Consider the following 14,459-nt stretch of genomic DNA (forward strand, 5'->3'; position numbering starts at 1 on the left):
ATATTTATTGGATTCAATATGGTCAAAGAAACCAATACTGCTCATTTCAAAGCAAAACCTGAGGGAAAAATTCAGTTGTTTGTGCAGTGTATGTACTTTGCAGAAGGAACTATATTCTGCAGCCCCTGTATACTGCAGTATCAGTAGTGACCACCCCTGTATATAAGCCTGTGTAGTAACTTGGCATAGTAGTTCCAGTTTGTCTCCATTCAGTAAAGACCTGTTGTAACCAACTCCTGCAGTCCGTGTCTCAATTACACACGGACATAATACTGGCGACGAGCAGATCCGAACTTACCTACAGTTCTGCACCACCTCATGGGGATCCATCCCTGAAGCGAAGTTGTTAGAGGTCGAAGCCAGAAGGAAGAAAGAAAAAAAAACAAACAGAAGAAACGGGCGTCGACCGTGGGCAACCGCCTCTGATTCATCGGAGTTGAAGGTTTGCAGGAGAGGCTGTCGAGAGCGGGGCTTGGTTATCCTGTCTATGGTGTTCCAGCTAATCGGGCTGGTGGCAGGTAGTACACTGATCCTTCCTGGGCTGCGGCGGGCTAGAGCTCGATCGGGTGGCTTTACGGGGCCGAGCAGCGTTGTCAGGAAGAGGAGAGAGAGAGGGTGGAGCACACACGGTGCTACGAAGCCGGGCAGCGTACAGACCCGAGAAGAGGGAGGAAAGTGTCCCATAGGGTTGCTCTGATGACGGGAAAATAAAAGAAATTAGGAGCGCAGAAAGCCGCGAGGAGCTGCAGTTTGCCACGGGAACCGCGGAGAGCGGCGTTAGCAGCAGCGCGGGGGGGAAGTGCGCGAAGACCATAGGGTGTCGCCATCAAGGCATAAAACGCCAGCAACAGCGCTAGCAGCAGCGGAGAAGACGGAAAGCACGGGAGGTGCCATCTTAATCCAGCGGGGAAGAAGGCAAAGCGCGGGAGGCGCCATTTTGTTAAATCGGGGAAGAAGGCAAAGCGCGGGAGGCGACATCTTAGATTTCCAAGATGCCGAAGACTGGCAATATCACTGCCTTCGATAATGCAATAGAAGACTGGACCACGTATGTGGAAAGAGTCGAAGTATATTGCAAGGCAAACGAAGTAGCCGATGAGAAAAAGGCATCGGTACTACTAAACTTAATGGGCGCAAGAACGTACGGCCTATTGCGGAACCTGATCACTCCAGCCAAACCGATGGCAAAGAGTTTTAACGAAATTGTTGATATCCTACAGGAACACCTAAATCCTACACCGCTGCTGATAGCAGAAAGATTTAAATTCCACAGGAGAAATCAGCATAAAGATGAGAGCAATGTTGATTACCTTACGGAACTACGCAAGCTATCAAAGCATTGTCAGTTCGGAGCAGGACTGACAGATACTCTACGGGACAAATTTGTCTGTGGACTCCTGAGTGAAGGAACCCAGAAGAGGTTACTCTCAGAGAAAGAGCTGACGCTAGATAAGGCTTTCAGCGTGGCAGTATCGTACGAAGCAGCAGCAAAGGGAGCTGCGGAAATACAGCAAAAGCCACAGGAATACGGCACCCACGAAATGACACGGGGATTTGAAAAATGTTATCGCTGCGGCAGAACAACCCATGACCAGAAGGACTGCTGGTCCAAGGACAAAATATGCAGGCAATGCGGAAAGATGGGACACATTGCACGAGTTTGCAGGTCTGGGAAGAAGACTAACGACAACAAAAAGGCTACGAAGGAACAGTACAGGAAAGTACAAAAGATGACGGACAGTAGTTCCGAAGACCAGAAGAGCGATAGTGAATCCGGGAACAAGAGACTAAGCGGTCTCAAACTTCACAACGTAATCGCAAAAGAAGATCACCGAACCATGTGGGTCACCCTCACGATAGCAGGGTCCCAAGTAAAAATGGAATTGGATACAGGATCAGCCCTGACCGTCATGAATCGACGAGACTACGAGCGGCTATTCTCACACATACCCTTGAAAGAGACATCCATTGTCTTGAAGACGTATACGGGGCAGAAAGTATACCCCAGAGGGAAAATAAGGGTGCCTGTCGAATACAACGGCAAGGAAATACAGAAATTGTATCTGTAGATACTGCAAGATGGTGGACCACCGTTATTGGGACGTGAATGGATCAGAAAGATAAGTTTAGACTGGCACTCCATTTAGGCACTGACGGTGGCTGGTAAAAAGGATGACGACGTCACACCTGGACGATTGTCAAAAATCTTAGCTAACGCCAAAGAGGTATTTCAACAAGAACTGGGAACTCTTAAAGGCGTAACTGCCTCGATAAAAATAGAAGAGAATGCAATTCCCAAGTTTTTCAAAGCAAGACCGGTACCGTATGCAATTCGTCCAGCCGTCGAGGCAGAGCTGGAGAATCTGGAGAATGCAGGCGTGTTATCTAAGGTAGACTGGAGCAAGTGGGCGACACCCATCGTTCCTGTCATGAAGAAAACGTTAAACAATAAGTCTGAGGAGCCAAGGAAGGTTCGCATCTGTGGGGACTTCAAGGTGACGGTGAACCCAGTCCTTCACACAGTACAATATCCTCTCCCGAGGATCGAAGATATTTTCGCCTCACTATCTGGAGGGAAGCGTTTTACAAAAATTGACCTAGCACAAGCATATTTGCAGATGGAGGTTGAAGAATCCTCTAGGAAGTATCTCACGATAAACACTCACAAAGGTCTTTACCAGTATAATTGACTGGTATTCGGAGTAGCATCAGCTCCGGCGATATGGCAAAGAGCGATGGAACAAGTCCTGCAAGGGATTCCGGGGACTCATGTTACTTGGACGACATCTTAGTGACAGGTGAAGATGACAGTGAACAGCTTGCCAACCTAGAGCAGGTGCTCACTAGACTAAGAGAACATGGGCTACGAGCCAATCGCCCCAAGTGCGAGTTTTTTAAGAAACAGATATTGTATTATGGCCACGTAATTGATGAAGAGGGGTTACATAAGTCCCCTGACAAAATTGAAGCGGTGGTTAAGGCTCCAGCACCTGAAAATGTGTCGCAACTGAGGTCATTCCTCGGATTGGTGAATTACTACCATAAGTTTTTGCCGAATTTGTCCACAATTCTGCACCCACTGAACGCCCTACTACAAACTGGAGTAGCATGGAAATGGAGCGATGAATGTAAGCGGGCCTTTCAGAAGAGTAAAGACCTAATCACTTCAAGAGAAGTATTGGCTCACTACAACCCATCACTACCGATAAGACTGGCGTGTGATGCGTCTCCCTATGGCATTGGAGCGGTACTGTCACATAAATTCCTTGATGGTTCAGAGAGGCCGATAGCTTTTGCGTCACGCTCGTTAACTTCAGCCGAGCGTAACTACGCCCAGATTGACAGAGAAGCCCTCAGCCTGGTGTGGGGGGTGAAGAAGTTCAATCACTACCTGCACGGTCAGAAATTTACTCTACTAACTGATCATCAACCTCTCGTCTCCATTTTCAACCCTCAGAAGGGCATCCCGAGAATGACAGCACAACGGCTACAGAGGTGGTCCCTTTTCCTAGGGGCACACCAATATGACATCGAGTACAAAGGAACTAAACAGCATGGGAATGCTGATGGATTGTCGCGCCTACCATTGCCGATGGTGGAAGAAGCACCTGCAGTGGATCCTGTGGAGATATTCCACTCGACCATAGTCGAATGTCTACCTGTGACGAATGCAAACATAGAAAAGGAAACACAAAATGACCCGACACTCTCCAGGGTCTATGATTTAACGGTGAAGGGATGGCCAGCACATGGCGAACCACTGTTGCCAGCATTCTCGCCGAGAAGAGAACAGCTGTCAGTGTGCAGAGGAACCTTGATGTGTGGATCCAGAGTAGTAATTCCACCCAAATTGAAGGATAGAGTGCTCAATGAGCTCCATGAGGGTCATCTGGGAGGGGTAAAAATTAAGAACTTAGCCAGAGCGTTTGTGTGGTGGCCGGGAATCGATAGAGAAATCGAAGAGATGACCAAGAGCTGTACAGGATGCCAGAAGGTTCAAAACGCCCCACCACAAGCCCCTCTACATCCATGGGAGTGGCCCTCATCTCCATGGCAAAGGGTGCACATTGATTTTGCTGGTCCATTTATGGACTCGATGTTTTTAATTGCGGTGGATGTACAAAGTGGCCAGAGGTAATAAAAATGTCCTCAACCACCACAGAAAAAACTATCACAGTCTTACGAACCATATTCGCCAGAAATGGGCTGCCTGAACAGATTTGCTCCGACAATGGACCACAGTTTGTGTCTGAAGAGTTCCGGAGGTTCTTAAAGAACAATGGTGTTAAGCATTACACATCCGCCCCATATCATCCAGCCACCAATGGATTGGCTGAGAGGTTCGTTCAAACATTCAAGAAGGCTATCAATCAAGACATACCCCTACAACACAAGGTGGATAACTTCTTGTTTGCCTACCGGAATGCGACACATGCGGTTACCAACCAAACTCCAGCCATGATGTTCTTCAATCGAAGACTACGATGCCGTTTGGATTTGGTTAAGCCAAACATCAGAAGAGATGTGGAGAACAGGCAGTTTCAGAATATGAATGAAAGGCCGACCAGGAGCTTTAAGATAGGTCAACCAGTTTTGGCCCGGGACTACCGCACAGAGAAATGGCAGCCAGGAACGATCTGCACACGGCAAGGACCCCTAATGTATACCGTGGATGTTGGAGAGAGCATGGTAAGACGCCATGCTGACCAGATCTAGAGTCACTGGAAAACGTCAATTCCACACCATGATCCGATACACCTGATGATGAAACCGAAGTACCAATTGCATCTACCTCAGAATCGGTGATATTGGAAGCAGACGAACCAAACAACGACGTTGATTCCGAATCAACTTTGCCAGAAGAACCTGATACCCCAAAGAGGCATTATCCAGACAGAATCAGGAAGCCTCCTCAAAGACTGAACTTATAATTGCTTAACTTCAGCTAATGTATCTAGCAACTGTAATTGTAAATATGTTATTTAATTATTAATTGAATGTTATGTACTGTTTAGCTAAAAGGGGAGGAATTGTAGTGTATGTACTTTGCAGAAGGAACTATATTCTGCAGCCCCTGTATACTGCAGTACCAGTAGTGACCACCCCTGTATATAAGCCTGTGTAGTAACGTTGCATCGTAGTTCCAGTTTGTCTCCACTCAGTAAAGACCTGTTGTAACCAACTCCTGCAGTCCGTGTCTCAATTACACACGGACATAATAGTTTGCGCCGCTCGTTAGTGCCTTAAGAGGGCGCCAATTGGGGCACAAAGCAACTAGCGCCCAGGCGCGGCGATGCTTGTGCCGCTCGCGAAATTAACTAGACATTTTGTGGCGGCGCTAAACACTTCCGCCACGATCTCCTGCGCCGGCAAATTGTGACGTCATTCGAGTGCGCAACGCCCCGTTTGCACCCCGGACCGGATATTGAGTGGCGCCCCCTGCCTTACCGCCTGCCGCTAGCAACGACAGGTTGAGGGGAGCGTTATGCTGTCAGAAAGGGACTGGGGGAGCGCTATTTAAAGGCGACCGCTTCCTGCCTTTTTTTTGTCGGTGACAGCCTTTAAAACATGTTCAGTGAAATCATTCGAGCAGAGTTCAATTCATTATATATCGAAAGCCTATCCAATGGAAAGGTGCATCACACCCCAGAGCAGTCTCTGGTACCACTGTGAGCCAGTCAGCACTAGCTGAACAGGCGCAACTTGCGAGTTGCTAGGGAGAAAACAAAGAGAAGATTGAAGCAATTGGAATACAGGAAACTTTCGATTAACCGGCCACTAAATAACCGGAATGCTCTATCCACCGGCAAAATTCAGGAGTCGGTTCAGATAACTTTTTTTACTTTTAGTTACTCTTTTTTACTCATTTGTGGCTGTGCAAGCGTGTAGCTGAAGCTGTTGCTAAGCTACAGAGACACTTGCAAGTTGTGCCGATTGTTTTGAAGCTGTTAGCAACAGGGTTTGTTGCTTTAGACGGAGCTCTGAGCTCCGTATCTTTTAACTATAGCGTTCGGTTATCCGGCATTGTTGATGGACCGGCACCAGGTCGGTCCCGTCCGTGCCGGATACCAGAAAGTTTCCTGTAATTTTATTCTCGTTGGAATTCTGCATTCATCTTACCTCTGCCAGGTCACCTCTGGCTCTGGGAAGCCATCCGCGTCACAGGCCAATATGACAGACTGACCACTGTGTGCAGTGGCATTCACCACCATTTCCCGGGCACGGATGCTGGGAGGAACTGTAACACAAATACAAGAGGAGGCATAAATACCAGATGAGGTGTTAATACAAGGCAACTAGCCAAAGTCCTGAATGCCTTCTTCTGTGGTGCATTATCCCTCAGCATCAGCTCAAGCGTTCAGTATGTTTCGCCACCACGTCCTCCTCCATTGCCTGTCAGTCATCAAGCTCCAAGTGACTGCCTATTCATGGTTCCATTCCTTCCCCTATCCACGCACACCCAGTGCATGCACAGCAACCGCTTCTCTATCTTCCCGCACCATTACCTCCAAGCAGTCCTTCAAGGATTTCTCCTTGTATCCCCTCCAGGGTGTTCAGTTTCTCTGCCACCAGTCTTCTTTTCATCACTCCTATTTATGATGTGCTATGTAAACGCAAGCTGTTATTAACGAAACCATTTTATACATGAAACAATGTGGAAATGAGATGAAATGACAAGTAACAACTGCATATAGTCACATTAGCCAGTACTTTTTTTTAAATCAAAAGGGACATACGATTCACCAAACTGGATCAATGACCATAGTATTGAGAATTAAAAACTTACCATTAACAATAACCTTTATATCCTTGAATTTGATTTCACCACGGGCAGCGATTCTTCCTTCACATCTGTAAGTACCTTCATCTGTCTTCCTAATGTTGCGAATTTGCAAGTAGTTGTTTGGCAACATAGTGAAACGAACTGAAGGCAATAAAAATGGAGACCATCAGTACTTGCACTTAAAAAATAAAATCGGGTTAAATAATAGAAGTAAAGCAACTCAGGAAATCTATAGCCTGTAGATGCCCGCTTGCTTAACTTTAGGACTTTCTCCAGCAGAATCTTTATCCTTTTCTATCTGTACTGTTATTCCTCTTTCTCATTCATAGACTTGGTTGTGATATCTGCACTTTCCCCTTTAATTACAGGTTGTTTCTGCTCTAACATTCCCAAGAATTGCCATCGAGTTTCCAGATGCAGGTGATAACGGGAACAGAATTGCAATAGCGCTAGTTTTAAATTAGATAACCCGAAGGGTGAAATTCCTCTGGTTGACAATTTTATCATGGAAGTTGGTAGGAGCACTAACACAAAATCCTATTTGTGCTCACACTGACGTTTTTTTTTGTGGCTACAATTATCGACAGGAGAAATTTCATTCCCAATTACCTCTTCGAGTGACATCCTCACGAAGGTCACAGTTAAAAATACTTCACTTGAATACAAAGTCTACAGACAAAAGCATTCAGGCAACGAAGATCTCGTCTACCCTCGAAGACAACGCCCAGCTCGCGGCTTGACAGGTCCTGCAATTATTATCTTGAAATTAGCCTGCGTCTTTCTTACTCGGTGAGCAGTTTGGTTTCTAGCTCACTCAAACCGCTCCTTCATAGCTCACAGTACCAATCATTTTTTGACAGCTTTGTCCCATTCCGTTACTGTACTGCATAAATAGAGCAAACAAATACGTTTCCCATGTTGGACTGAATTTTCGTTTTCATTTGCGTAATTCCTTTCACGCATTTCAAGCTGGAGACTGATTATAGGAATTTACTTTAGTTACAAGTTTGATAAATGCTTCTCCAAATCCTCTGCGAAGCACCTGAAGTAATTTTCTACATTAAAAGGCACTATACAAATACAAGCTCTTTTTGTTAAAACCTGAACAGAATCTGCAAAGTCTGCTCCCTTTTTGGCAAAGTGTATGAATGACTATCTCAATTAAGTAAGGCAATTTCAAAAGCAAGGAATAGCACATTTTATAGGAACATAGGAACAGGATTAGGCCATTTAGCCCCTCAAGCCTGTTCCGCTATTCAATGGCTGATCTGCGACCTAACTCCATATACAGTACCTGCCTTTGCCCCATATCCCTTAATACCTTTGGTTAACAAAAATCTATCAATCTCAGATTTAAAATTAACAATTGATCTATCAATTGCCATTTGTGGAAGAGAGTTCCAAACCTCTGCCACCCTTTGTGTGTAGAAGTGTTTCCTAATTTCACTCCTGAAAGGTCTGGCTCTAATTTTTAGACTCTGCCCCCTAGTCCTAGAATCCCCAACCAGCAGAAATAGTTTCTCTCTATCTACCCTATCTGTTCCCCTTAATATCGAGAAAACTTCGATCAAATCACCCCTTAACCGTCTAAATTCCAGGGAATACAACCCTAGTTTGTGTAATCTCGCCTCGTGATTTAACCCCTGGAGTCCGGGTATCATTCTGGTAAACCTCCAAGGCCAATATATCTTTCCTAAGGTGTGGTGCCCAGAACTGCTCAGAGTACTCCAGGTGTGGTCTAACCAGGACGTTGTATAGCTGCAGCATAACTTCTACCACCTTGCATTTTACACTGTTTTCTATAGAAGAAAGTGCCCATGGCAGGTGCCTCTTCAACCCAATGGTTTGAAAGGTAAAACAGTTCCTGCACTAAATATATGAAAACACAAAAGCAATCACAGAAATGCTACATATCATTTACTTGCACCAATCGTGCAACATCTGTGTTAGAAAATATCACTGATTGACAAAATGCCTTTAGAACCATGGGTAGACAGTGTAAAAGCTCAGTCCTAACACACACAATCAACTCTTAGTCCCAAAACTTAATAATTTGTTACTGCATGATATAGGAAGTCAAGCTAATATTTTTAAAACAATCTGGCAGTGCTCAGGGCCTGTGCAATGCTTGGCTGACACTGCAAACAGCTTCACAAATACAGGCCTGGAACTGATCCCTATCTGTTCTTATTCATTCTTCAAATGATATGCATACTTCACACATCATAAGAGTATAGCTTAGCTCGACAGGTTCTGGAGAAAATACAGGCTAACCAGGCACATGAAAATGTTGTTATCATAATGTGCACATAAACTGCATTTCCGCCACACTTCTGGTGAAGTTACGGCAGCGGTGAGGGACAAGCCCCGAAGGTACTCAACCATCGCCATATACTGCGGCTAAATCTGGACAGTAATGCTTGGTGAATGTGACAGTTACTGCGTTGTGTATGGTATCAATTGGAAGCTGATTGAAGGATGCCCAGGAAGCAGGTGTAAGAGGATAGAATGACCCTCAATCTTCCCACTGGCCTTCTTCCTTGTTAAGATGATAGCAGGGTAAGTTGCACTGAGCCATCCATTTAGCTATCTGCTGCTTAAATACCACTTTGCCTTGGGTCTTTGCATTGCAGGAAATGAATAGCTGTCAAGACTTCCTAAATTGCTCTGTGTAAGACATAATAAAGTAGAGCTCTGTGAACATTTACATCAAGGAAACAATGTGTCAGCACTGACTTAGCAGTGGATAAAACAATGGGACAACAATTTCTTGCTCAAATTATTTGAGACTTCAAATAAAATCTCTGGGTGGGCCGTAAGGATGCCCCGTCAAGATGGAAAATCAAATACGGCTCATATACAAGGCGGCCTGCAAACAAAACTAATGCTGACAACATGTAACAAAAAAATAAGCTCATGTTCACAGGGGTTCAATTGGTGGGAACATTAACTTGTGCAGAACTAAATTATGGTCTCAATTAGGAACCAACAAAGGCTTAACTGGCTGCAATTTCCAAACATCTTATGTAAGACAGGAAATCGACAGGTGATCCCCAACAATCCAAACACAAAAGGGTCATGAAGACGCTAACAGAAATACAAACAGAACTAGATTTTACAACACATATTGAATAGATGCTGAAGACACTACGCAATTTGCACGACAACACACAAGATGGGACTAACTGACTTAATAGAATACCAATCTACAAACTTCTTCCATTTCGTTTTTTAAATTCTATTATTGGATGCTCGGTGGTGTTTAATCAAGGTATCTAACACTGGGGAGGAGAGGCCCTACCATTTGGTATCTTTCAATAACCATACTGCCAGCTGGAAAATTTCTGGGTTCGAATGCAGTATTGCACCCCTCAAGTGTGAGTGAAGATCCCCTCTGTGAGATCCTGCCTCTACTTGTGGCTTGTAGAGCCAAAAAGCAGTTAACAGTGTAAATATAATTCTGAAATAACAACAGAAAACGCTGGAAAAACTCAGCAGGCCAGGCAACATCCGTGGAGCGAGAAACAGAGTCGACGTTTCGGGTCGAAACCCTTCTACAGAACTGAGAGAAAAGGCAGGAAATGAAAAGATTAAAAGGCAGTTTGGGGGCTGGGAAATGGGGGAGGGGATGAAAGAAGAGACATTAAGAGATATTCAAGGTGAGACGAGATGGTAATAGGACAGGTAAAGAAACAGACAATGGTTCTAGATGAAGTGTGAAATGCACTGGCAGAGTGAGAGACAGCTGCCATGTGGGAGAGAGAGAGAAACAAGGAAAAGGCACAAACCAAAAGTGTGGATAAAAATATAAAAATATAATAGGGGCCGAGGTTATGATCTGAAGTTGTTGAACTCGATATTGAGTCCGGAAGGCTGTAAAGTGCCTAATCGGAAGATGAGGTGCTGTTCCTCGAGTTTACGCTGAGCTTCTGTGGAACAATGCAAGAGGCCGCAGACGGTGAGGTCTGAGTGGGAATGGTGCGGTGAATTGAAATGACAAGCCTTTTTTTCTCGGGCCACAAGTAGAAATACTGGAGTTGATCGGTTCCCGAGACAGAAATCTCTTTCCTGATGACCACACATCTTAAATATGTGCTGAAATATTTCCAGGTGGATCTTCCGTGCGAAGATGGACTGTGATATGATTGAGCACACCCGCTGCTATGTTATCTACCCCTATTAAATGCAGAGTCAAAAGCATCATTTTGCGATGATAATATTGCACTAGTAGGATCACATTCTGACAAATGGGAGCAGGAGTGATTCCCTCCTTATTCAGCCAAACTCAGACCAACTGATCCTGCACGGTCATGTGGAAGTGTTCCAAGGCTAATCTGACTAATCCAATTACCCTAAGGCCAATTTCTTTGCAATCTGTCAAAGATATATCTATTACCACTGCTAAATACATGAAAGGTTTTGTAACAGATTTGGTACGTCACCTTGTCTTTTTCTGTGACTAGCACGGTTGGAGCCTAGTCAGTTTTTAGTGGCTGAGGAGGAAGAGCTCAGTGGGGAGACCACCAGCTGAGAAGGTTTAGCTGAAAAGATTTCATGTAAAGACAGGCTTTGGGAGCTATAAAGGTTGGTAGCTGCCTTTTGCTCGTACATAGGATGCTTCCTGTAATCAGGATATTAGTGTTGCAATTTGTTTTTTTTAATCAATACTTTTTACTCAATGTGCTCAATGCAAAAAGGAATCAGCTTCCGTCGCGCACTTGCACTCCCTACAAGCTGAAACGACTTTACGCTTGAAGCATCGGCACTAGTGTGCAACAGGGCAAATAATGAATTCGATTACCATTGGGTATACATCAGAAAAGTAAAGCCTACCAATTGTGTCCTCCAGTTCTCTGAATTGGTGGAAACACTACGGTGACAGACTTTATGGGCTGGATTTTCCAAGCCCCGAGGAGGTGGGACAGCCAATAAAATCGGAGAAAGTGGGGGTGGATGGCAAACCCCCCCCCCATCCCGCCTCCATGCCCTTTTGCCAGGAGGCGGGAAGATGTGCAGCTTAGGGTCCCGTCTCCTGGAGGCGGGAAAGGCATTTAATCCTTTTAACTGCCTGTTAACAGGTAGTTAACAGGCAGAAAAAAGGATTAGTGCCATTTTACCTTCACAGGTGAAGGCTTCCGGACCTTGGAGAACCTGACTGGGTTGGAGGAGACGTGGGGGAGGCCTGCGGTGGTCGGAGGCACCTGGAAGTAAGGTGTAGAGGTGAGTGATGGGTGCAAGTGTGGAGTGGTAAGTATGTAAGGTGAGTGATAAGTTTAAAAAAGTGTGCACTTACCTTGTTTTCTTTCTACAGCCTTTAGCCGCGCTGGATGGGGAGAGCTGATATTCTCCTTGTCAATTTCACATAATGGCTGTTGGATCCTCCGATCTTACAGACATGTGAAATTTACAAAGTTGAAAGGTTTGATGATTCCTCACCACAAGGACTCATCAAACTAAAGAAAATGGCAGTGTTTGACAGCTTCACAGAGCTGTCAAACGCTGTCATTTCTTCTTTCAAGAAGTCTTGACAGATAGCACGTCTGATGTTGACTTGATCTGTCAGTGACTTCTTCCCTAATTGGCCTGCTGAGCCCGCCGGGCGGGCTTAACAAGCTCAATCAGGGGAAAATCCCTCTGATTGGAGGCGGGACATTGACACGACAAGCAGCAGTCCCGCCTCCAACTCGCCTCCAGTCACAAAATCCAGCCCAATGCCTCAAGCTAGAAACTGCTAATCATGTTTATTGTATGAAGTAAAATTACACTGGTGCAAAAATAAATCAACAAATCATACAGAATGCAATACTTGAGTTAACTTTACATCATGACCCTGATATTTGTTTCTAGTATTCCTCATATGGGCCCGTTTATGGGGAGTCATTGATCAGGAATTTGGTAGAGATTTGTTCCACGGGATCGGCACTGCATTTACACTCCAAACGCGTTTCCATATCGAAAATAAATTGGAGCCAGAAAGCTCTCGTCTGAAACAGGTGGCAGCTTCATAATATTAAATTAAGTTGGGCGATACTATTTCAACCTGCAACCAATTTCCCCGACATTCTTTCATGCTCATTTATCATGGGCATCCAGTCATTGCTAGGTGCGGAGCTGTGCATGGTAATCAGTTAGAATGTCTTTTCCCCCTTCTCCTCCCACTAGCATTAGTGCCACCAATCGATTTCCCTATAGGAATCCCTCTTTATGTATTTTTGAAAGAAAAATAGGAGGATTAAAGGAAGGATGCCAGGCACCAGAGCTGTTAAATGCTGATCTACTGGTACCCTGATGCCAACATCTATAGACAGAGGTACATATACCCACTTTGCGGATTAGTAGATGCTGAGGCTCATTTTCCCAAAGTATGTGGTGACAGTACCTATGTTACAAATAGGTGAAGGCCTGACTAACCATAACGCTGGAAGATCCTTCAGAAGGAGCCCAATCAGAATTTGTCATTCCTTCAGTGTTACTGCATGTAAAAAATGCCAGGGTGATTCAAGAGCCAGTAAAGTCTAGCCTACTTGACTGTAACATGGGGAACTGCCTTCACAGGTTCTGGGTCAGCAACCAAGCAGATGCAGAGCTGTGCCATCTGCTGCAAGGACACCTGCAGCCAACATGCAGATAGCGACAGCGACTGTCAGCTGCAGCTTCCACCTGCCTCCACAACCTTCCAGGCAAGCTGTAAAACCGAGATTACGGGGATGGTGCTAAGCAGGGCCACTCTTCTGCAACATCTCACTTCAGCGCCCATCAGACAGGTGCGGGTGCTGGGATACTGTCTTGCCTGCTCATTGGGTTTCCTTTCCTTTCATTTTTGCCCATCACTTGACGGCTCCTGCAAATTGGTACGAAAATGTTCAAAAACAAAAGTTTTGAAATTCTCCTCAGTAACTGCTAAATGAGTCCATAACGAAACACATGATGAATTAAAAAAAACTTTCAACTTCTCAGAGCCCCTAACTCGCATGGCTGCACATAGAAATAGGAAAACTAAAGAACATAGGGCAGCAGTCTTGTTAAATCTCTCTCTTTGCTTTGATATCCAAGCTGGCACGAAGGAAGATGTAGAAATGCAGTCTTCCATATTAATCAAAACTAACCCACTTTGAATTATTTCTGGCAATGAAAGACCAAAGACAAAAGGAATCCACAGATGTAAACAATTTCAACCAGCATTGAATCTCGCAAAGCAACATTTGACTTGATTAGATTCAGGTTCCAAACAGTTTCTTTGTATACTTGCCTCTTATGACTCAGAAATGAATCACATCTATTTAACAGTGTAGTTAACAGTCCCAATTAATTTGTCATTAATATACAATGCTCCCAGACAGAGATTTATATTTCGCTTTGGCTGCTGGTCCTCAAGTTTAGGCAAATGAACTCTGAACGATCACAGCTGCCATGATTTCCACATTAAACATTCCAATGCCTTGACCAAGTTACAAATATAGAATTCCATCTTAATTGAACCTGGACAGATTTCACATTCCACCAGGCTACTTTGCCACGCAGGGAGATGGTCCACTTTTTGGCACTATTGAAATGGGGCTGACAAGAACCATACTTACCATATTCTTCATATCTTTTCCTCCCAGTCCTCTGTTTATGACCACGACATGTTTCGCTTACTTTCTGCCCTGCCTATGTAACCTGACATTTCCTTAGT

General features: G+C 44.8%; 1 protein-coding gene across 19 annotated transcripts in view; it reads right to left on the minus strand.

Moving 5' to 3' along the window:
- LOC147100348 (neural cell adhesion molecule 1-like) overlaps positions 1–14,459 on the minus strand; it is a 576,064-nt gene that overhangs the window by 195,292 nt on the left and 366,313 nt on the right. For all 19 annotated transcript variants that reach the window (XM_085967961.1, XM_085967951.1, XM_085967957.1 and 16 more), the window contains exons 5-6: positions 6,788–6,925; positions 6,121–6,238 (exon numbers count right to left, since the gene is read on the minus strand). In XM_085967961.1, the coding sequence (XP_085824087.1) occupies positions 6,121–6,238; positions 6,788–6,925 (256 nt within the window). The remainder of the gene's footprint in view (positions 1–6,120; positions 6,239–6,787; positions 6,926–14,459) is intronic.

This window comes from Somniosus microcephalus, chromosome 26, assembly GCF_052327205.1.
Source record: "Somniosus microcephalus isolate GS21.2 chromosome 26, FLI_Smic_1.0, whole genome shotgun sequence".
Classification (NCBI taxonomy): Eukaryota; Metazoa; Chordata; class Chondrichthyes; order Squaliformes; family Somniosidae; genus Somniosus; species Somniosus microcephalus.